This window comes from Apus apus, chromosome 1, assembly GCF_020740795.1.
Source record: "Apus apus isolate bApuApu2 chromosome 1, bApuApu2.pri.cur, whole genome shotgun sequence".
Lineage (NCBI taxonomy): Eukaryota > Metazoa > Chordata > Aves > Apodiformes > Apodidae > Apus > Apus apus.
In genome coordinates, this window is record NC_067282.1 from 201,962,247 (window position 1) to 201,986,946 (window position 24,700).

At 44.3% G+C, this 24,700-nt stretch overlaps 1 protein-coding gene across 1 annotated transcript in view; it reads left to right on the plus strand.

Moving 5' to 3' along the window:
• Window positions 1-21,341, plus strand: part of ITIH5 (inter-alpha-trypsin inhibitor heavy chain 5) — a 46,136-nt gene extending 24,795 nt beyond the window's left edge. The window contains exons 8-14 of the mRNA XM_051637534.1: window positions 8,225-8,396; window positions 11,036-11,345; window positions 13,940-14,493; window positions 14,873-14,923; window positions 15,709-15,825; window positions 18,305-18,682; window positions 19,574-21,341. Coding sequence (XP_051493494.1) covers window positions 8,225-8,396; window positions 11,036-11,345; window positions 13,940-14,493; window positions 14,873-14,923; window positions 15,709-15,825; window positions 18,305-18,682; window positions 19,574-19,872 — 1,881 coding nt within the window. The 3' untranslated portion in view covers window positions 19,873-21,341. The remainder of the gene's footprint in view (window positions 1-8,224; window positions 8,397-11,035; window positions 11,346-13,939; window positions 14,494-14,872; window positions 14,924-15,708; window positions 15,826-18,304; window positions 18,683-19,573) is intronic.
• Window positions 21,342-24,700: the final 3,359 nt, after the last annotated feature.

A 24,700-nucleotide genomic window follows, 5' to 3' on the forward strand; every position in this document is an offset into this window, starting at 1 on the left:
TATGTTACTGATGCTAAACCTGAGAAGTACTGGGTCTTTGCTCCAACCATCTTCACCATTGCTCACTCATTGGGTATGAAAATGGGGATGTTGCATCTAAAAGTAAGAGGTGACAATTTGTGACAATTCAAGGAAAAAAAGGACAGGAGATTGAGAGGAGGTGGGTAGAGAGTCATAGCCTCTGCAGAAGGATAACACATATCATCTCTGTGGAAATTCAGCACTCCTTTTCATGAAGAAATAGCTCCTCCTCCCTGGGTTGAAATGGCACTGTCTCCTTGGTGAAACAGCACAGATATTTCCTCCATGGAGAGGAAACATCTCTCCTCTCAGGCTACGCACACAGGTAGGATGTTCTGAGAAGGGGCTAGAAAGCTGCAGACCTGGCAGGCTGCTGACTGCTGAGCCACCCACTGTGAGATAGTGGCTGCCTGATGCAGAATGGAGGCTAATCAACATGAAAAGCACAGCAACTCATGTCTCAGCCCAACTCCTGCTACATAACTTAGCAGCTAATAGTTCCTGATATCCAGGGATGTGTTGTAGACAGCCTCTTGGGCACATCAGCTCTTCCCAACGCTATGTCAGCAGCTGATCTGTGTGACAGAGAATCAAAGTCTCTAGTGGTTGGAACAGTTTTCATGTGCTGGGACTAACTCCATCTTCTGAGGATGGGCAGAGGGAGAGATGTCAAGCTCTGCATTGAGAGCTTAGGCCACTTCCCTTGGTGTTGAACTTTTTGCTGCTAGCTCCATGGAAATTGTTTGTCACGCTGACAGGGTAGGAGCTTGAGTGTCTGACTGGCAAGTTATGGGATGTGATCCCACTTGAAATGAGCTAGGCACAAGATAAGAATGTGGCCTTCATACTCTGTTGGGTCAGTCTGGCTGTCTGCCTGGGTAGCCCCATTCTTTCCAGTGGGGTTATTTCAGTGTGGGGCAGCCTTTAAACTTTTCCCTTTGACTTACTGTGCAGAAATGTTCACTGCTCCAAATGTAATCCATACCACACTGTTGATAAGGACTTGAAGTAACCAGGCTTGGTGCTGATAAGAACTTGCCTACTTAAAACTCAATACAGGTATTTATTTATACCCTCAACACTGCATTGAGATTGGAAAGTTTGAGCATCTAGTCTGCCCTCTATGCACATGAAACTCCAGTTCCTGAGAAATCAGATCATCTTGCTGTTTTTCATGTATTTATCCTCACCATGCAGAAATATGTTATCCCAGCTGATAGCTAAGCTTGTCCACATCTTTGAAGACAGTTTTATCTTCCACTGAGCAAAAATCCAGTGCTTAAATGCTCTGAAAGAATGTGGAGCTAAGTGATTTACTCAATGTTAAATGAAAAATCTCTTTTTCAGAAAAGGCAATAGAAACAGTTGCTCTAAATGATGGAGAATTTATTTTGCAGCCAGGGAAACTACAAAGCAACTTTTTCTAAGGCCATACAGGGAGTCAGCAATGTCAAAGTTGTTAGCAAGAGATCCATGATGTTCAGTGGAGAGAGACTGGACCATGGACTGGAGACAGATCTTCATTGTCCAGAGCTCTACAACCACTCTCCCATCACAGGGCAGAGTTAGTTTAAAACAAAACGCTTGTTGTCCAGATTGTGAAGGAGTTTTGCTTAGTTACAGCATCAGTGTCTGCTGGGAAGAAAGCACAAAGATACATTGACAGGGAGAGGCTGAGCTGCAGTCCCTGACCTGCACAGCTCCCTGCAGAGGAAGAAAGGGCAGATTGTCCTCCCTAAGAGGGGGATGGAGAAAGTAAAAAAAAATTCCAAAGATACACTTTTGGGTTAAAACTCATTTTTGGTACAAAAGTCCCTGTTGATGGCAACTGGCAGGATTATGTGGTCATAACTTATCTACATTATGTGGGCAGAAAGGAAATGGGGCCATAGAGGAAAGCAAAACTCACAAGATAGGACTTTCAACCTCAGCAGTCATGACACTGCCCAAACCTTTGCTTTCTCTGTACCTTAGCTCCCTCCTGTAAAACAGCAGTGGAGCTCACACTGCCTGTCCCTTGGCTACTGTATCCCAAACCAAGCCTATGTCTGACCTTGACAGCACCATTTCAGGTGCAACTGGTGCCAGCCTTTCCTGAATTGACAAGCTCTCTGACAGACTATGGGCAGAACTGATGAGATATTGCTGCTGTAGCTCTGAAAAGCCATCTCTGGAGCTTTTCATCAGCTGCCTGTGTGTGTTTGGAAAGGGAAAGGTGTGAACCAAAGCACAGAAGATATTGAAGGGAGGGGGAATTCTTTTTGTGTGAGTTTTTTTTGTTTGTGTGGTTGTTGTTTTTGTTTCTCTCTGTGCTTCCTTGCAGTGTTTTGTCAAACAACATCTTTACTTGTACTTTTCTCCTACTTGCTGTAGATCTGGTTTCTGAGCCCTTTTCTGCACTGTTCCAATCTCAGACAAGTTACTGGACCAGCCTGTGGGTTCCTAATTCCCTCTGAACTTGCATCTTGTGCCTTAGCTCCTTTCTTGTCAAATATGGACCTTCAAAGGGTCTTTGGAAGGACAAAGTAAAGGCTACTGAATTTTTTTGTCTTCTAATGATGGCATCCTTCATTATACAGTTGTAGATGGTCCCATGTCTGCAGAATGTCTTCATGTAGGGCTCTAAGCTGATGTGTACTGCTTTCCAAAGGGTTTGGTTGCGAGTGCTTTCCTCTCTGCTAGCTATGCTCTTTAGACTGACTGATCTTGAGCCCACGCAGTTTTCTGGTGCTGGCTGAAGCTGGAAAAGGGCTGTCTCACTGCCCAGCCCCTGTGAGGGCAGATGCCAGCTGTGTTTGGGTGTGCAGGGTGCAGCCAAGGACTGCCAAGTGATCTCAGAGGCACTGGTGGGGTGAGTGCTGGGAGGGCTCCCTCTGCATCTGGAAGCTGTTTCCAAGAGAGACTGAGTTATGGACCCACTGTCCATACTGAACTGGAAAGTCTTTTGATTTTTTTAATGAGCTGACATGACACTAACACAGAGGATGTGGGCCGAGGATGAAGCACTTACAAGTGCTCCTAGGCAATGGAAAGTGTGAATACGTGGGCTTGGGACATGCATTATAATGAGGTGCTTGAATTCCCTCTTGCTTCATAGCAGGGCCAATGTCTGGCAGTGCCACAGCATCTAACAACCACACATTGTCTCCCTTTGAACCGCACAGCTTTCAGGGTAGCCTGGCTTCGCCCTCACCCTGCTCCTCAAACAACCAAGAGACTGTGGGAGAAATGTCACCAGGACTCAAATTCCTCCTAAAAGGTGCCCAGATGGTCTGACATCATCCCAGATGTCTCTGAGGCAGCTCTATGACCCAAGAAAGGGCTGAAGGCTCTCAGCTCTCCCATGGGAGTGTATCTCTTCCCATGCTTTGCTCCACAAGTGTTTAAACTAAGCGGGGTCTGTCAGAACCAGCCCCAAGGGCTAGGGACAAAGGTGATAAGTCACAGCTGAACTGGAGTGTAGCTGAGGGAAGGAGTTCTCTTTCCTGCTATTGTTGGTGGTCACAGCCTTGAATCATATTGGTTGTGTTGCAGGGCCCTTAGCATGATGAACCAGAAGAGCAGCAGTTGTTTTGCATGTCTAGGTATAGGTAAGGAGGTGACAACAGAGAGCAGAGCAATGGCTGGGAGCTGAGTTGTCTCCAACCTTGTAGACTTGAGCAAACACTATCTGCGTATGGGTTACTTAGACATTGTGACCCCATTTTCAGCTTCTCATAATTTCTTAAGCACAGATAAAAACTTTGATCCCTCCCTGGCAGCTGTGGTCATGCCACCTGTCTTCAGTTGTAGGCCTGGGGAGTTATATTTTGTAGCCCTAGAGGGGGCTGTTTCAAGCTGTGCTCGAGGTAGGTTCCAGCTGTCCTGTCAGCTCATTCACCAACACAGCTTTTTGATCCAAATGCACTGAGGTGGCAATTCAGTCTCTGCCTTTCAGCTCAATTTCATCCATACTAATTTGAGGGAAATGGAGGAATCTGCTCCACCGAGTTATCCTGTTTTATATCCTCATTTCACACTTGTCTCTGATAATGACATGCCATTCTCAACCACCAAAAACGTGTGGTGTGGTTTTGTTTTGTTCCCCTCTCCAGCTGTTCTATATTGCTACTTCCTGACATCCTCTCCTTCAATCCATGCTCCACCCTCCACACAAAAATGCAATAACCCAGACAAACACACTGGAGCAAGTGTTTCTCCTTACAGCACCTGGCCAAGGGCATCGGACCTTTAAACTGGGTTTCCTTAGTTCAAGTGGGTTGGATCTGTGCCCAGTTTATTCCCAAAAATGAATCAGTGTCTCATGCACAGCTGAAGAGGTTGATCTGGCCCTTGCCAGGAAAGAAATGGTTAACTTTCTGCTTTGTAAGAGAGTGCCTTTGGCATTTCAGTGCAATGACTCACTGGGCCAGGCTGGAGTGGAAGTGCAAGACCCCATCGGCAGCAGCCGAGCAGCTTGGGAATCCCATGGCAGCCTCAGCTCTTGGCTCCTTGGAGCCAGGAGAAGTTCCAGCTGTGGCCTTACAAGGCCAGAACCCGAAACCTGCTGCCGTGTCTGCCTGAAGCTACTGCCAGGCACTCTCTGCACGAAAAGCTTTGCAAATCCTTGCCTGAGGGCTGGTGGAGACTGGAGGAGAGGGCTGGGCACCAAGAGCACTCAGTCATAGCTGAGTACTTAAGGATTTCATCTTCTTATTTAAAGTCGCTTTTGCATGCCAGCTCTTGAGTCACATCCAGCTCTCCAGAAGGAAGTCACGTCTCTCTCGCAGCCCATTTATGGGTGAGGGATATTGGTAGCAAAGTGTGTGTTGCCACACCACGAGGACTGCAGTATTCAGGATAAACTTGGAGGTCCTTCTGGGCTGGGAGCAGAGCTAGAAACACGTAGGATGAGCCAGGCAATTCAGAGTGCTCTGGGAGAGGGGGAGAGCCAGTTCAGCTCCTTTTGGCTCCAGCGAGCACTATAATGCTCAGGACTGGGCAGGATTAGGTCATGAGGTGAGTCTCACCTTCTCTGTAGTTGAACTACTCAGCCTCTTGGAGGCAATGCTAGGAGACAGCACTTCCAGACAATGACTCAGCCCATCCTAAAACCTATCCAGAACAGATGGGATGGATAACTCTCTGGAGGTGTCTTCCCCTGCCTGGAGAGGGAATAGACACAATGCCCAGTTTTCTGATGAGTGAGTCGAGAAAGCTGAATCCCACCCTTCATTTTTTACTAAGGATGAGGTAAAAGCTACAGGAGAATTAACTATATTGCCTCCCTCATGCTGTTTGCTTTGGAGGAAAAACATACACAAGCACAGAGTTGTACATAGGCTTGTGTGTATATATATATATGTATGTATATCAGAAATTCAAAGGTTTTTTATTGAAGTTGCAGGGGGAAGCACATGATAGAGATGCCAGAATTCAGGCCATGCATCAAAATATGACCGAACTTTTCCTGGGCAAAATTTACTCAAACTCCATGGAAATTACCTAACTGTGACAAAAATAAGAGGGTGTGGGCAAGTGCTGCGTTTTCTAGGAAGGTCTGCTTCAGTTCCCTCCTGATTCCTTCAGCAATTCTAGCTTGGATGCTGTGTACATCAAACTATGCTACTGTTCTGCATTGCTTCACCTTTTCTTTTCCTTTTCTTTTGGCTGAACACAACCAAAAATGTCAACATGAATTTCTGAGCACACTGGAGGTGAGATGCAGTCTCTCTGCAAGAAGGCCAAAGCAAGATTATTTTTCCTCTTGCTTTGTTCTCAGAAGCAACAGAGCTGCTTGGGCCAAATAAACTCCTCTGAGAAAACTGCAGTTTGACAGAATTGCAAAAAAACTAAAAAGAGGGGGGTTTATAATGGGAAAGGTCAAGTGATGTTAATTATAATCAGAGCTATAACATGGATAATAAGATTTGGGGACTTTCCCCTCAAATCATCGCTTCTAGGCACCTCTGTTGTTCTCCCTTGTCTACCCCGGCTGTGGGGAATGGAGGGGGGATGGTGCACATGGGGAGCTGTTGTGGTCTCACTGGTTCTTGCTTTAACATCCTCCACCAAATTTCCTTCAGCAGAGGTTGGCATGAAGTCCTGATCATATACAGGACAGAAACTTCCCCATTTTCACTTTCTGCTTACTTTAGTCCCATTTTTGAAGGACAAATGCATGGGCCACACTTGCTATCGTGCAACAAATCCAAGAGTACTCTTGTCCACTGTGTGATTCCTTCTTTGACCTTCTATGCATGCATGAGAGGTGGTTTGGCCTACTGGATCAAGGGCTGGAAATTCCAAGTTTTGGAAAGCTCTCCAGTCGTGGTCTTGACATAATTAAGAAATTAGTCTGTACCTTGGTTTACATTTCTGTAAAATGACACTCTGAGTGTTTGAGCATCCCTCTGAAGGGTGATGTCATAAGTTTGATGCCTTTTTACAATACAAAGGCTGCTGTAAAGGAGGAGATGAGAGAGAATGAAACCCCTTCTTTTTCAAAGAACTGCTATTTAGCTCATCTTACCAGGTTTTCTATGGACTGCTACAATGGGGAGGCAGCCTTCATGTTTGGGGCAGGCATTAATCTTCTTGAAGGTTTATTTGGTGCACGTCACGATATAAACCTGGTGGGGTTCTCTCCTTCTCTTTGAAAGAGCCTCCTCCATCAGCATTTGGTTCAGTGTTCTTATTTATGAGACAATCATAAAATGCACAGTGGTGAGACGTGGAGCAATGTTCCAGCTAAGCAAACGGAGGGATGAATCCTGTGATCCCTACAGAGGAAAATGGTTTATACAGAGGACAGAAACAGGCAGGGAGGGACTGCAGACCTGGCTCCAAAATGTTCGAAGCTATGGGAAATATTCCGCTTAACTTCAGATGGACTGGAAGCCAAGTCACCAGCTGGAAGGATTAGAGATTCCACTGTGGTGGGTAATTTGTTTGCAGTTGCATCATTGCATCATCAGCTTCAATGCAGAATCCAGAGGGATATTGATGACACAGCTTGATTAGACCTTTGAGCTCCTTCCCAAACTGTCTTTACATAGCAACATCAGGCCTAGAAACATGTGGTTTCCAGTACTGCTGTTCCTTTTGTATTTATTCTGGACAAGCCCTTCATATATTTCCCTGATATGCATGAGAGAAACCTTTAAATGCTGATGAGTCCACCATATTAGTTCCTATATGTAGCCTTCCTTGGAATTCAAAAGGCTTGGTGGTAGCCAAGCATGGGCAGAGCAGAGAAGTTGCTGATCTGTCTACTTAGAGATACTGCCTTGTATTGCTCCCATGGGTTTGGCATCCAAATATAGGGTATGTTTTCATGGACTGAGGCTGCTTTTGGATATCTTCTCTCAGCTGGCCTTACTAAGCTGAAGTTTGTCTCTATGTGAACACAGCTGCATGGCTGTTAAACCACAGTTGGTCACACTGGAGAGAACTGGACACATCTGCACTCTCCCTGATGGCTTATCCTCACTGGTCTGTCTTTCCCATTGCCCAGGAACTTTAATCTCTCTTGCTATGAAGTTGTCTGGATACCAACTTTCCTCTCTCTGGTTGCCTATATTTACAGAGGATGATGAACAGCAGAGCAACATAATGTTGACATATTGCTGGAAAAACAACCTGCCTGGGACTAAATTGACTGGCAGGTAGACTCTGCAATGACTAGTCAGGGTTTCTTTTTACATCTTACTCATTGGAACATATGAGTTTAAACATTTGTGACCTGCTGGAACACTTCATTTGAGTATGTATATACCAACCAGTATCTGAATTATGAGCAGAGCAAGTGCATCCTTGACATATTTAGAGGTATTTCAACTTATAAGTAACCTTTTCAACTATATGCCACTTACAGCTTAGTGCAAGTCTAGAGGGTTTTAGAAGAAGTCTACAAGGTTTTTGGTATTAGTCAACATTATTCAATATCCTTTAGTTCAGAGCATGGTTCTCCCAGGCACTGGGAGCTTTTACCCCAATTGTTATGAATTATTTTTAAGCTGAATTAGGTCTAGACGTGTCTCACCATTTTGCAAGATCTTTTGGGCAAGAGCTGGTCTTTTCTCCCATGTTTGCATAGCACCTGGCACCACACAGATTATGCCTTGAGTCAGAAGGACATCAGTAAAAATCTTAAGAATTAAATTCTTGCACACTACAGCAGTGACAGTTGTGCCTACTGGTCTCTTTTCTCTTCTCTTTCTAGACTAAAGAAGCTCTCTTCACAATTCTCCAGGACCTAAGGCCTGAAGACCACTTCAATATCATTGGTTTTTCCAACCGAATAAAGGTCTGGCAGCAGGACCAGCTGGTGCCAGTAACTCCAAACAACATAAGAGATGCCAAAAAGTACATTCATAACATGTCACCTACTGGAGGTAGGATCCAGAGATTTGTATGTGATTCATCTTGCTATCCAACTAACTACACCAGAATGGAAAGGTCAACGGGGTCATGTAGCATGTAGCTATAAAAAGACATTGGGACTTAGGTTGTGGGACAAGGGGGGCCCTTCCCTAACTCCACTCAGGGTTATGTGACAGAAGGGTATGTACCCTTTATCAGAGTCCATGATGGGAAGGTGTCCCCAGATCTGGTCATCTGGCCTGATACACTTATTAAAGTTCAGTTCAGCCCATTCTCCCGTTTATCTGGTGAGACTCTCAGAGTGGGAAAGTTCCCAAGATTGTTTCTTGAGGACACAGGAAAAAACACCATATCCCAGTGAAGGACACACAGGGCCAATACTTGTGCAGTTTCTGAAAGCCTGTGTAAAAGAAGGCACATGGTTTCATCTGGGCTGGAAACTCCAGGGATGGAATACCCAGTGTGGGCTGTGGGATTGCCTTCTTCAAGAGCTGCTTCCTCATCAGATACTGTCCTCTTCTTGTCTCTGCCAAGGAACAGCTATAAAAACATTTAAGAATCTGTCATCCTTTTTTCCTTGTGTGGGAGAGAAGAGGGGAGAGGAGGAGACCCCAGAACAGTGGCAGAATGCAGGCATGATTTTGAATTTGATTCAGTAGTCTCCTGTGAGTGTATAGACACTAGTATAAAAAAAAAACATAGTGAGGCTTGTAATCAAACATAATTTGGCAGCTGTGCCCATCCTAGCTGAGGTAAGCAGAAAGCTGCATAATGACCTCTGCAAATCCTTCCCCATGCAAGCTGGTTGAAGGTCAGACAGGGCTGCCCTTGAGCAGTGACCACTCCTAGCAAAGGAAACTCTCTGATGGAAAAACACAGCAAACAGGATAGTTTGCTGCACAGTTTGTATTGTGAGAGAAAGAGTTTAGGAAGTGGTCAAGGGACCTGCCCAGTTAACCAATTACTAATAGTGGGAATAAACTCAGTACAAAGATTTTACTTCTGGAGTCCTAGAAGAGCAGTGCAGGAACCAGCTGAGTTTGCCCATGAAGCTGCTAGAGAACAGAAGTAAAAGGAAATTATTAACTGAGGTTCAACAGGAAGGTGCAGTGATTCTCTACTACAGGCCAGTGGTACTTCAATTTTGACTAACTCTGCATTTTCCATATAAAGGTGCTGTTGCTTGAATATCCTCCAGTGAACATGAATGCATGAAGGCTCACAGGCCACACACACAAAGAATCATAGAATCACAGAATGGTTTGGGTTGGAAGGGACCTTAAAGATCATCTAGTTCCAGCCCCCTTGCAGGGGCAGGGACACCTTCCACTAGACCAGGTCACTCAGCTGTGCTTACACTGCTGTGTCATATTCATACACCAAAGAAATGGGAACAAAGCCTTACTGCTAAATACTTTTGCATGTGGCAAAAGACAATTTTTTGAGCTTTGTGGCTTTGATGTGGTTGGGTTTGAAATGACACTATTTGCTGCATGGGATGGTTTTGTTTCTAGGGAAAAAAATTCTTTCTGAAATTTTTGGTCTGGATGAAGTCTGGGAGAGTCTTTTAGGTGCACGGTTTTAGTTCAAAACCCTTTTGCAGAAAACACAGTCTGGATTTTGAGGACTTTTCAGAAGTCTTAGCCCCTTCCACCTTCCTTGTCTTGCTGCAGTCACTGGAGCTGTACACACTAAATTTCCAGGTACATGATGCATGGTCAGGCCTGCTAGCACATCCTTGCTGATAACCTTAGATCTTCCCTTCTTGACCCTTAGGAAGAGTCTGTTGGGTATGGCTCTTACTATATTTCATCTCCTTTTTTTTTTTTTTTTCCTGAGAACTATTTTTAAGCCAGATGGACTTATCCTGCAAAGGTTCCACAACCAATCCCTCTTTGCTTTGACTAGCATAAAAAATAAATGAAGCAAGACGATACCTGTAGTCATTTTCCTGCTTTCTTTTTGGTTTTGTTGTTTTGTTTTTTTCTGAACACACAGTAGGTTTGAATGCTCTTCATGGCTCTTACTCTAAAGTACATCTATTCCCTAATTTATTTTCTGTTTTGTCCCTCTTCTCCCCACTTCACACAGCTCCATCCTTCACTAGCCAGATGTTTTGTGAGATCACACTCCTCAGCTAACAAAGCCATTTCTTCTTTTACAGTTTGTTAGCCCATGGGTTTGGAAGAAAAAACCCAACCACTTGTTTTCCCATATGAAGGCCTTTTTCTCTTCAAACCTTGTGCCCTTCAGACAAAATGAGCAGAACTTGTCCCAGTTCAGATATCATCTGGAAGTCCCTAATTAAGTCTAACTGTTTTTTTCTATGTACTGGCAGGACATGGTATGTGCTGTGACTCTGCTCACTGCAGCTGACTATTACACAGGGAGGTATTAAAAGATACAGCAATTTCACATAATAAACTGCAATCCAGAGTTCAATTTATAAGACTATAAACTATCCCCAAATCATGCTGAGTAACAGAGCTGAACTGAAGGGATAGTGCAACCTCATGTAGAGAAAAGGAACATCCTGATGAACAGAGGTGCTTTCTCCACACTAAAGGGAGCTTAGGGAAATGATTTGTACTAAAAGGAGAAATTTGCACTTAAAAGGAGAAATGAGCTAATAATTTTGGTACCTCCTCAGGGACTAATATTAACAGTGCTCTCCAGACTGGTGCAAAGCTGCTGAATGATTACATTGCTCAGAATGACATTGATGCCAGGAGTGTCTCTCTGATCATCTTCCTCACGGATGGGAGGCCCACTGTTGGGGAAACACAGTCATCCAAAATCCTCAGCGACACCAAGAATGCCATCCGTGATAAATTCTGCCTCTTCACCATTGGCATTGGCAATGATGTGGATCACAAGCTGCTGGAGAGGATGGCACTGGAGAACTGTGGCATGACTAGGCATTTTCAGGAGGATGAGGATGCAGCCAGCCACCTCAAAGGGTTTGTTCTGCTTTTTCTGTGCTTATTATCTGCATTGGGTCCTCTGGGCAAGGGTTTTGGGAAGGAAAATCCTCTAAGGAGAAACTGCAGGAGATGGGAGTTTCTCTGAGGCTCAACTCTGGTTGAATGAGGAGGAGAGAGAGTAAGTTCAGATTCTGAGGATACCTACCCAGAAATGGTCTCCTTCCTAAAAGAGTCCCTGAGCTGCAGTGGAGCTTCCCAGCCCCTCAGAACAAGGTGTTTGTTTCTCTGCTTTGGGAACCTGGAGGAATGTGAGGCACGAGTGCCACCTCTCCACAGGTGGATGGAGGGAGGGAAGGATGCGTTGCTTGCTTCAGATCAACAACATAAACAGCATGGAGGGTGAAGATGCCAATTTAGGGCAGGAAATTACTTGTTTTTTTTTAAAGGTAACCTTATACCCAAAGTCCAAAATATTTGCCTTTGAAAAATACACAAGGGTCTTTACTGGAATGATCAGGTAGTCACTTTGTTCACTCATTCTTTGTGACCCAAACACCTAACAAGTTTCCTGTAGGACTAGAGAATAGGTTCCACTTCTGTCATCAGGGAGTTGTAGTTCAAGGGGAGACCCTAGTGAGGAACAGCAAAAAGATACATGAACCACAGCTCTGTCTAAAATGTCAGGCAGTGTGTCAGTACTTCCAGGCAAAAATGAATGTTTGGCTTTCATACCTAAAATGTTAGTTTTGAACCTCAGAAATCAAAAAAAAGACAGTCATTGAGCAGAGACCTCTCACTGGAGCAATGAGATCATGCACTTTCCACTAGAGCTTTTTTTTTTTCTGTGTTGGTTACAAGAGTGTCTTCCCTTTAAACTGGATTTTGTAGATCCAGCTGCCACTCTGCCCTGTGCCTTTTGCTTCTCAGGACAGGCATTTTGGATAGCAAGTGGCATTCCCTGCCAAATGATGTGCTGATGGATGGGGCTGCAGGAACCCAGCACTGCAAGTATCAGACACCTCTATCTTCTAAACAGCTCACTGTTTATCAGGCTCAGTGGTGGCAAACCCATTTGGCATTTGGTGCCAAATTTATCCAGAAAGGCACCACCACTTGCTGGAGGCCAATTCAAATCACGGTTGGAGGGAAAATCTACATGGATGCCAACATAATTTTTGTGGTCAGCGGGTTGTATTTTTACATAGGCACTTCCTTGTATTTTACTGTAGGACAGATTGTATCCCTCCTTCCACTTTTCGTTATATCCCAGGAGTTTTTTCACAGAAGGTTCTTGGGTTTAATTCACTCATGTTTTAAAATGCATTGAGGTCTCTGCATCAAAACCACTGAGTGCTCAGACAGACTTAAAAATAAAGCCAACCAACTCAGGCTTTGGGTTTTCTTGGAGAGATAATAAAACAGAAAGTGTAACTCTAGCTTCCAGACAATCTGTTCATGCAGATGTGAAAAAAAAAAAATGCAGTCTGAACTAAAAAAAGGGCTGAGTCCAGTTCTTTGTTTATTTACCAAATTAGACTCAAAGGATTTGCCAAAAGATGAGGAGTTTGGCATTTAAATGGGAAATATGGCATTCTTGGAGAAGCTTGGGAGGATCCATCAAAAGCACATTACTGCAGGGAGAACACAGTACTGTAAACTTAGGCCTTAACCCCTTGTGAAGGCTTCCTGGCCTGTCCAGTGCAAAGTATTTTCACAACTGTGGTAGGTCACCTTAATAAAACATTATAGGGTTAAACTCTCTGGTTCCACAGAAGTCATTGCATGCTCCAACTGAAAGTCAGCAATTAAGGTACCAGTGGGTTCTCTTCTGCCAGTCCTTCTGTATTTAGTACTCAGGATTCCTCCATTCCTTGGAAATGTCCTCATTTGTTGGGGCATAATGAAATTCCTTCTTGATTTTCTTTCTCCTTTGACCCTCAGAAAATCACGTTCCTGACTGTCCCACACTGACCATCCTAAACTATTATCTAGGGTTCTTCCAGTGACACAGGAAGTGACTCAGATATTCTCCATCTTGGTCTTGCAGATTCTGGCTCTGGCATACCATGGATAATACTACTAGAAAACTGTGGGTAACAGCATCTATTCAAAGTACATTTTGAAATAAGTAGGGTGTTTTCTGTGAGCCTGAGAAGCCAAAATTTACCTTTGATGGACAGGCCCTCTTAAGCTGACTCAAGTGGTCACAAATATTTCCTTGCAGAGATTTTTAATCATAGTGGAAGGATGGACTGCCAGACCATCTGGGATGCTTCTGAACACACTTAAGAGACTCTATCTAGATGCTTATACAACACCTAAAACTAGATGAGGCCAAGAATAATTCTGGCTGAGAGAGACCTCTGGAGGTGGTGTAATCCAACCTTCTGCTCAGAGAGGAGCTAATTTGAAATTTAGGTGAGGTTTCTCAGGGCCTTGTCAACTCAAATATTGAAAATCTCTAAAGCTTGAGACTCCCCCTTCTCCCTTGGCCAAACTACAGTGGATGCAGAAGTTACATCTGGGACCTGGCAGCTCTAACCTGGATCCTTGGCCATATGTAAGTGTAAGAGCTCACGCACACACTTAGATGGAAAGTACTAACAGTGAGAAATGTGCCTTTGTTTCAGGTTCTATGATGAAATAGGAACACCCCTTCTCTCTGACATCCGTATTGATTACCCTGAAGACAATGTGGAGCAAGTCACCCAGAACTTCTTCCCTAACTACTTCAATGGCTCTGAAATTATAATAGCTGGCAAACTCATCAATCGCACCTCAGATAGTCTCCATGTGGAGGTGACTGCTAGCAACTCCAAGAAGTACATTCTCCTCAAAACAGATGTGGCTATTGACCTTCCAAGTAGGAATGACATCAGAGGTATTCCTGGCCTGGAAGATAGCAATGGTGATAACAACTACATAGAGAGGGCATGGAGCTATCTCACCATCAAGGAATTGCTTAACGCTCGGTTGAAGAGCGATGACAATCAGGAAAGAGATAATTTGATGGAGAAAGCCAAGTCAATGGCCCTGACTTACAATTTTGTTACTCCCTTCACTGTTCTGAAGATGAGGGAGGCTGGACTGGATTCAGAACAACCTCAAGAGGAGTTAATCAGCCCTTCCACTGATGGCATCGGTGAAAAGTTGCAGAGCTTGCAGGGACACAAGGCACCACCAGGTATGAGAGAGAAATAACCATGTGCTGGTAAGAAGTCTTTATGCACAGGTGATGTCTCATGGCTGACTTGGACAGCAGGGATTATCTAGCTGATGAAACAAGGGCTGGTAAACAGAAAGGTGATTTTAAAATTTTTATTTTGCTAATTGCAGGTTGGGTAACTCTAAACAAACCTTTTAGATACCTGACCCACCCACCTGAAGAACTTACTGCTCTGTAGAAATTATTAAAAAAAAATTGATATTCTAAATGAAGCGTCAAGCAGCTGCAGGAATATATCCCATAACCTTGCTGAGTAATATTTTGGGAATGTTACTGTTCTATGCCTCTTTCTGCTGTTCCATAAGTAATTTTAACAGCCTTCTTTCCCCACTTCTAGGTATACGCAGACAGCAAGATAAACAAAGAATTAAAATCTCCAAAACTTCAGGTCAGTGCTTGTTTTCTTGCCTTTAATAATCCAAAATAATGGTGTTTGATTTATGGAAACCTTGGTTGCAGGCCACTGTGGTATAAACATTCCTACGGACCAGACAAAATCTTATCTACTAGACCTGTGCAGAGGTGAGGAGTAGCCTGAGAGCTGCCCAGCTGCACCTCTGAACATCCTTTTCATACATGAAACATGGAAGAATAAACCCAGATGAAGAATTTAGGCTTGATTTTCACAGGATAAGGTGAAATTTACCTTAAAAACTATGGTTTTGGCTTGTCTTATTGTTAAGGACACCTGTTTGGTAGATGTTGGTAGGTCAAGGATTGTTGAAAAATTAAGGTGGTAGGATTGTTCAAAATCTGCTGATGACTGCTCCAATCTGACATTGAGGGCCAGGAGGGTTCAGTGTGAGGTGTGCCCATGCAGCAGCCCTTGGCTAGAGGATAGATATTTTGTGTGCTGTGGGGAATGTAGCCTTCCACCAAGGTATAGAGGAATATAAAATACCTGCATGATGACTCCCAGAACTCACTGAAATCATATTCCAGGAAGAAAACCTCTTCTGTGAGAAAAAACAAAACGAAACAAAATAATCTTTGTGAGAAACAAAGCAAAATTTGGCATTTCCTGGCAAACTCCATCTGACCCTCTAAAAACAACAAACAGGGAGGTCTTGGGAAAACAGGGACAAACATGCTTTGAAAAGCAGTTTTGTTACCTTCCTGGGCACTGCAGTTCTGTGTAAGTCTCTCACATTTGTCTCTTCCATGTCTTCTCAGCGGATGGAGACCCTCACTTCGTCATTGATTTTCCTTCCAGCAAGTTCTCTGTCTGCTTCAATATAGATGGAGAACCAGGAGACATTCTCCGACTGGTCTCTGATCATAAGGAATCTGGTGAGCAGCCAAGTAAAGCAGTTGCTTGTGGAAGAAAACTGAAGTGCTAGGCCAGCTGTCAAGCAATAAAAATAAGCACCAAGGTGCTTCATAGGCAAGGAAGTGACAGGAAATTACAAGAAGTTGGTTTTCTGGCCAGGCAAGGGAAAACTGAGGCATACCAGTTTTCTGACTCTAATCACCTGGATTAGAAGGGAGATTAAACTGCTCACTTGCACTTACTGACCTCCAACTTCATCATAGTTTATGGGGAAATTCACAGCAAGCCTAAGCAAGGAAATGTTCTGACCACTGTTCCATACACAATTCATCTACAGAAGTGTTTGTCAAGAGATCAGACCTAACCATAGAGAGAACTGGTCTTTATGCATATTCAGACTTTTCCAAGTTTGGGTCTTTGTTGACTGGAATGAAGGGAGCAGGAATTACATGTAAATAGCCAAGAGACCCACTTGAGTACATGAGGACCACATTGTACCCCTTCAGTCCTGCTAGATATGGAGAGCTCAGCTGCTGATGATTAGACCCAGTGTGGTCTAGGGGTTGTACTTGACCAGTGCTACAACAACCACAGCTGGACTAGCAGCCATAGACATCTTGCTTACTCCACGTAGTGTTAACCTGAGCCATGCAGCACCTCCATGCTGAGATGTTCCACAGGAGATTCAGCTTTTTTTTTTTTTTTTGCAGAGACAGAGCATTTCTTTCATGGTGCAACTTCATCAGCCTTCTAGTTACAAAGTCACAACGAGAAAATAAAAGATTTGCACTTGCTGAGATTGCTTTGCCATTGGAACTTCACTCTTTACTTACAGTGCTGTTCACTTCAGGGCAGAGAGAAGTATCCAACCTGGCTAACCAACAGCACAGAGGCTGCTTCAGTGAAGGGACCACCAAATTGGTTACTGAGTCATGACAACCTGGAGAAAACCTCCACAATCCAGGATCTGCTTTGCTCAAGCCAGTCTGATCCCCAGGGGCCCAAACTGTGCTCTGATCCTATTTGGAATTCTAAGCAGGGCAGCTAATAAGCAGATTATGTCCTGAGCAGGGAAACCGTGGGAGGAAGGGGTGTGAAAACCAGAGACAATGTACACACTTGTTTTACAAAGAAGATAAACAACCCCACAATAATGTTATAAGAATTCTGTGTGGCAGTGGTCTAGACTCCATATTTCTGTGTTCATGCTTGCTTTTGTGAATAAGATCCAGCTCCTGGCAATGCTTCCCTTAAAATTCTTTCACAGACTGTGTTTATGCTACCACTGGAGTGATTCTGTTGCCCCAGTGTGGAAAGAGAAAAACAGACTCCATAGCACTATCAAGTTGAGTTGATTAAGGGAGAAATGAGAGGTTCTCTCAGCATTGATGGGTTGTGGAGATATTTCATCTCAGTGTTGATGGCTTGGGTCCAGTTATGTTAGCCACAAGCTTCCTTCTTTATTTTCAATGTCTAGTAGCTGTCCAGAGATCTGTGGAAAGTGAGACACTGTCCTAATGACAGGAAGTCACAAAAATAATTAAAATGGTTGGGAATCTTAGTGTGGATACCTAGGCTTCAGTTGACTTAGTGGGATCTGCACCTTAGGCTACTTAAAAGTGGTTCTTTTGGTGCAAAATTGAGGGATGCTGGTAAACCTGGAAATAACCCAGTGGGAGTGCAAGATTCAGGCTCCTATTCTGCAGCAACACAAATAGGACCTGCATTTCTTACACTGCCACCTGAGGAGGTTTAGCACTTCAGAATGTTGCAGATCAGGCTGTTCCCTTTACAGGTCCTTCTCGGGCTTTAGCATGTAGGCCAAGGGAGTAACACTTATTCTGTGGCTTCCTAGGCTAGTTCTCTTCTTAGGAGTCATGTAGACAGGGACAGCAAACTGCAGTTGTCTGCTACCTGGAGATACTCTGAGATAGCAGCATTCAAATACACCCAGATCATCTTCCTAGAAGTGCAATCCCCATGCCAGGTGGTGGTAGGAAGAAAAGCAGGCCTGCCAGCAGCTTTCTTAGTCCTCCAAAATCTGGTATGTTTGTTCAGGTTTGAGTTACACATCAACAAACAGGTGCTCTAAGTGAATCATACCACAGTTGTTCAGGCTATAGCAGTCAGGAAAATTTGTGTTCCGTGGCTCCAAACCCCTGCATATCACTGTCTTGATGATAAGTAGGTTGGATGGATATTAGGAAGTGGTTGTGCTGAGAAACAGCTGATCCAGTCCTCTAGCACCATGTACACAATGTTAGGACTAATGAGGCTGGGGGCACGTGTCTCCAGGGGAGGCCAGTTTTTCTGAGCTTGGGTAATTTTAGGTGCTCTGTATAAAGTACTAATTTTATAACAAACTGATTATACTGTTTTGAATACTGGTGGGTGAAATAATAGAGCATGAGGTGGTGAATCTGCACGTCCTCAGTTGCAAGGCAGCTTTGGAACAACAGACCTATTTGTTTCAGCTTTCATTTATTATTTTCCTGCAAGGTGTAACTGTGAACGGGCAGTTAATTGGAGCTCCTGCACCACCCAACGGCCATAAGAAGCATCGGACTTACTTCAGTACCATCACCATCCTCAGCAATAAGCCAGAGAGGTCTTACCTGGAGATCACACCCAAAAGAATCATCCTGGATGATGGGGAAAGACTTCTCCTGTCCTGTGATCGGAGCGCCGTCGTGCGAAGCAGCAGCCTTGAGGTCTCCATCTCTGCCAATGCCAACATCACTGTGACGATAAGAGGCACAATCAGCTTCGTCATCCTCATCCACCATTACAAGAAGCCAGCCCCGTATCAGAGGAATCACCTGGGATTCTACATCTCCAACAGCAAAGGTCTCTCTTCTGACTCCCACGGGCTACTGGGTAAGTAACAGGTGCTCAGGTTCAGAGCTGTAAACCAGACAAAAATGCTGCTTCCAGTTTTAAAGGACAGAGACGGGAGGTAATGAACAGGGCTGATGGGGATTAAGTTCCCAGCTGAGACTTTTACATCCACTCTCAAACATCTTCTCTATTGCTAGCATCCCCAGCTCCTCTGCCGACTGTTTTGCATGAGCTTTCTGTAGGAGCTTTCAAGGAAAGGCTGGATGTGGCACTTAGTGCCACGGTCTAGCCAATGTGGTGGTGTTAGGTCATAGGCTGGACCTGATGATCTCAGAGGTCTTTTCGAGCCTCGGTGATCCTGTGATTCTGATTCTGTTCTTGCAGTCAACAAGAAGTAATTATAGCCAGGTACAGGTGCGGAATGCCAAGACTGAAGCCACAGTTTCTGTGACATTCAGAAACCCTCAGGGTAAGCAGGAGGTGATCCCTCATGAATGGGGTTTTGGATCCAGGCCACTTGGATGCACCATTAGGATTGGCCTAAAAGAGCTCATCCCCAAGAAGGCAAGGGAAGAGAACTCAGAGCTCCAGGCTTAGCTCCGTTTTCTTCTTGCTGATGGGCATTGTATGGGTTATTATCCTCTAGTAACTGTGCCTTGCAGTTACTCAGAAAGCTCTTCAGCTCAGTCAATGCATCTCGATGAGTGAAAAGAGAAATAGGCTTTTAATCTAATTTCAGTCCATGTTTGTGAGATTTATAAAATAATCCCAGGACCTAGATTCATCCCATTATTGCAGAGAAGCCCTTTTCAACCCCATATGCTAAGTAGCCTTGAAACACTCTATTAAAAAAACAAAACAACACAACATAACAAACTAAAACAGGCACAAACCAGCTAGTCATAGGCTCTATTTTTTCTTGTCTTGCAGGTCAGTTCTTGAACAACGAAGTTAAACTTCTTCAGGAATCCCTAAACACAAGTCATCAGCAGGTTGGTCAGAACCAAACCAAAGCATTAAAGCCAAACCCTACAAACACCCTGAAAGTGAAGGGCAGGCTCATTCCTGTGGTGTGGAAGCAGAGGAGGATCTACAATGGGCAGCAGGAAGTTGACTGCTGGTTTGCCAAAAACAATGCAGACAAACTGATCGATGGGAGCTATAAAGACTATTTGGCTTCCCATCCTTTTGACACAGGAACCAGCTTTGGGACAATTAACAGCCTTTAAGACTGACCACAGCAAAGCACTGTAGCAGCATGTGTGACAGTGGTTCCCTTCTGAAGCCTCTAGAGCTAGGAATCTTACGAGTATTTCTTTACTTTATGGTGCCAAAGAAACCAAGGCTTTTTGCCTTTGGAAATCAGCACTCTCTCTTTCATGCTAGATGAACATTGTTTCTCAAAGTCCTGAAGACATGGAGGTTGCAGGGGGAAGGGTTGAGGACATGGTTAAAGGCATGATTGGTGCTCTCCCAGTGGAAGGGGAGGGAGAAATGGGCCAGCACTTGTATCTAACAGTGCAGAGAGCAGCTGGCCTGAAAATAAACCCATGTGGGGATCTGTGCAATACCCCAGGGGCTGGTGAGGCCCTCAGTAAGAGGCACAGAGCACAGTGCCTATCTAGAGAGGTGATACACTTTGCAAACAAGTGACTGGTCCAGCCACGGTCCCTGGGGAAAGAAGAGAGAGAGAAGAGAGGTAGGTGGATATCCATCTGCAGTGACCCACTAGCATCAAAGAGGTAACAAAGAACTCAAAACCTTAAATCAACAGGCCACAACAGGGTATTGCTTTCTTGGTAATTGGGATGGAATCTGAATTTGCCACCAAGCATGATGTTCCCTCAACTGCTACAGCCCTTTAAACCAGTGGTGAAAACCTTCATTGCTGTTGCAGTGCACAGGCTGCATGTTTAGAAAGCACCTCTGGCCAGCAACAGGAGTTGTGCAGGCACCCATTCCATGAAGCATCTCATTTAAATCACATTGCAAGTTCAGTGATTTGTTGAGTCTTGACTCTCTCAGAGAGAAACAAAGTTCCCCTGTAAACTTCCAGCAGACTTGCCACCTCCTTGAGCAGCAGCACTTCTGCTTAGCAGAGATTTAAATTCTCTAAAGGATGATGAACCAGCACCCAGGATAGCTTATGACCCTACAAAACAACCTATTGAATTTAGACTAGACACTTCTAGCTGCTTTTCTAATCGAGGAGGAAGTCTTTATTTATTCCAAATTGTCAGAAATTTTTCATCCCAATTTCCCTGGCTCCTTCTTCTTCCTTACACAGCAGGAATCTGGCAGCAGGAGGTTACAGAAGGGTCTGCCAGCCACCCCCACTGCAGGTGGTGCTGCTCTGCAAAGAAAGCTCCAAACCCAGGCTGCAAGGCTGTGGTCTATTTAAAGTGAGGCAACACTGAATAAAGCTGTAGAGCAGCCACAGGGGAGTTTGCTTAGTAAAGAACTTGGCCAGAGAGGACTTTGACAACCACAAAGACATTTACATGCCAAGGCCAAACTGAGCTCATGTATTCCAGGACTGAAAGCAAGGAGGGCGGGTGTGGAAGCATCTCCAGGAGCTAAATGATACCCATGTGTTAGAAAAAAACAGAGTTGCCAAAGACCTACAGAAATAGGTTCAATCTTGACTGATTTTTTTTTTTTTTTTTCGTATTTAAAAATTAAATAATATTGTTGCTGAGGGAGTTCCAACTGCTGGGAGTGGAGTGGTGGTTTTGCCAGTTGCTTGATCAGCTAGTTAGTACCGCTGGCATTGTGGCAGCAGAGCAGGTAGCAAGCATGGTTGCTTATTCACACCAGGTACTGGGAGAGAGGGAAACAGCTGGAAACAACCAGCTAGATTTCGTTGTACTCTGGAAGATCCTTACAGAGAGCTCAGTTAGTGCAAAACTCATGCCAAGGCTCAGGCTTTGGAACAAAACATAAAGACAAACTTATTGCTTTGGGCTCAGCCGTCTCGAGGAACAGCTCTGCTGCAAAGAAGAACTGAAGGCAATACCTACAACATAGTCCTGAGCATACAATAACCAAAGAGGTTAATGCTTGGCAGCACACCCATGGGCCAGAAATGAAATGAAAAACAGCATCTGTGAAGTTGACATCTCCACCCCAGCAGGTGGTAGGATCACCCAGCCCATTCCCAACTAACCTCCCATTTCACTAGCCCAGGGTGAACAGGATCGTGGCAGTTAACAGGGGTCACAGGTGTCTTATCCATCCTGTCCTTGCTGAAAAGAGATTTCTTTGAAATCTTCACTCTCTTCCCACATTTTGCTGTTCAAGTGTATTGCTAAGGGGAGTGATTGGCTTAGGCTCTCCTCTCATATCTCCTGTACATAGATATTTGTGTGTATATATATATATATGCATAAACACACAAGTTGCTAATGCTTTGGGTGCATCATTACTCCTCTTCCTCCTCCTCCAGCCAAGGAAACATATTTCTTTCAGAGCCTGAAAAGCAACAATGATCAAGTCCAACTTCCCAGCCATATGAAGCACTTGGAGCAATATACTCAAGTTCTCATTAAGGCTCCACTTATCCATTTCACAATAAATATTTTACAGTGAACAATGCAGTGAAGCTTTCATTTGGCAAAGATGAAATGAGCTTTGAAGCTGAGGCTATGCATGTTTTATGCTGCTGGACAAACTCATGTTATCAGATGGCTGAAAGAATCACTCACAAGTTAACAAAAGGTTGGGAACTAAAGTAGTTTCAGCAGAAAATTAAGGGTTAGTGATGCTCTTCAGCCTCTATACACTTGGAAGGAAACAAGAAGTGTGTTAGATGAACCCCAAGGGTCTACTCCCACACTAGATGGAGAATTTAAGCACATAGAGAAGACTGATGTGGTCTTTAAATACAGTAGCACAGAACATGGGAAACCAGAGTTTATGCTCCTGCTGCCCCAAGAGCAGTAAGGGCAAAGGCAGGTCATGGATTATAAACTTCAGCTTTCCCCATCTATACAAAAGACAACACAAAACCTCCCTCTCAGAAGATCATATCCATGTTTGGTCCTCACATCCCTTTCTCGTAGCACAGAGAGCTCCCAGGAAGTGCCCTGCAACAACTTGCACGTGCAGGCACACATTTGTTCTCACCTCCAAGTGTGTCACAGAGCACTGTGTTTCACAGTGATACAGTTAAAGGTTGCAAGCTGCTCAGATCACTCAGGAATGAGCAATCACTTTGGAGCACAGTGGAAACAATTGCACACCAGCATTTCAGACAGGGGAACATGACTCTGGAATTTAGGGTTGCAATGTTCAAGGGGAACAACCTTCCCCCACATCATACTTGCCCAGCTAGTGCAAGCTTTCTAAGCCAGCTTCAAATAAGGGGTAAGATGAAAATCACTGAGGAGCACACCAATCACCTTCCATTTTAGGGCAAGATCTTTGCTGTAGCTGAATTTGTAGTCTTCACACACTGCAGCATTTCACTGTGTGCCCTGGTAGCAAGGATGACAGCCAAAGACCAGCACACCTCAAAATAAGGAGTGAGTTTCTAACAGGGAACCTGACAGAATCTATTTTCAGTCAAGACTTTAAAAAGCACAGCAGTTATTCCACTCCTTACCAGCCCAGAACTCCACCAGACAAGCAAAAGTTGCATTGTGAAACTCTTCTTACTGAGCAATATAAACAATCTCTTCAGAGACCTGTGTGCCATGTGTTCCAAAAGCCACTTGAAGTGCCAGCAGAAGTAGAATTTTGACCCTTCATTAAGTAAGGAAGAAACAAGAAGGGACCTAATTTCCAGAAATACAGGATAAGGCTGCACAGCAGCAAGTGTCACCAAACACGTCAAGTTCACCAAGGGGCATGCAAGTCTTTGATTTGCATCTGTTTCTAAACTACTTTGAAGTTGGAAAAAATCCCCAACAACAAAAACTTCACACGCTGTCAGCTTGGCTTCTAAAAGTCTAAAGCTGTTTAAGTTCCAAATTCCAAATCCTTTTATTTTCTACTCCTTAATAAGACATGTTTTCTTAAAAAAAAATAAAATGGAAGGAAATAAGAAAAAAAAACCCAACAAAGCAAAAACCAGACAACTCCTGCCCAACTTCTGGGGACTGTCTTGGAATAAGCAAGGCCTGTCTATGGCTGAAGGAGGTTTACCTGTTCAGTTCAGCAGATCCTGGATCAGGCCCTGCTCCAAGGACCATCCACCATTTTGACTCTGTATGGGTCTCATCACAGCTGTGTATCTGTACCAGTCTGGGAGCACATAATGTAGCTGCTCTGTGCTCTCTCTCCCCAGGGCAGCTGAGAAGTGTTTTGCAATTTTATATTTATAGATTAATACAGTATGTCACCAAGAGAGCAAGGGCACAGCCCTATGTCTCACAGTTGGAGCCAGGACCTGGGGTGACCCAGGGGTCTCCTCCTGCAGCAGTCCTACCTGAGCCCATTCCTTTACACCCAACACATCAGGGCTGCTTAACTGAGCTTCAGCTGACTCTTCAGATCTAGTTTTTTGAAACAGGTCCTGTAGAGAGTTCAAATGTCTATTTTAAACTCAGTAAAAGGAAAGCAGTCACCTTTGCATTCCCAGTAAACACTCACTTGTAAGATGCTAACTGGGACACATCAATGAATCATCCTGGCTGGAAAAGACCTTGAAGATCATCAAGTCCAATCATAATCTAAATCCACCAACCATAACCTAAACTAGCCGTTCAGTGCTTAAATCATGTCCCTAAGCACCACATCTATATTTCTTTTAAACAGTTCCAGGGATGGTGACTCCTCCACCTCCCTGGGCAGGCTGTTCTCCAAGTCTGTTCTGGTCTGGAGTCAGCACAGGCTGATGCTGCAGCACCAGGTCTTTGCACTCAAGTGGCACGAAAGCCCCACCTAAAGATCCAAGCACTGTGGCTCAACTCTTCTGCAGGTTTACTAGGACAGCCCTGCTACAGAAAGACAACTTGTCCTGTGAGGAACTGGCCAGGAAAGATGTCAACAGATCCATTTCTTCCCCTCTACAGCATTAGGGTCTCGCAAAATATTCAGCACATGAAGGCCTTTAAT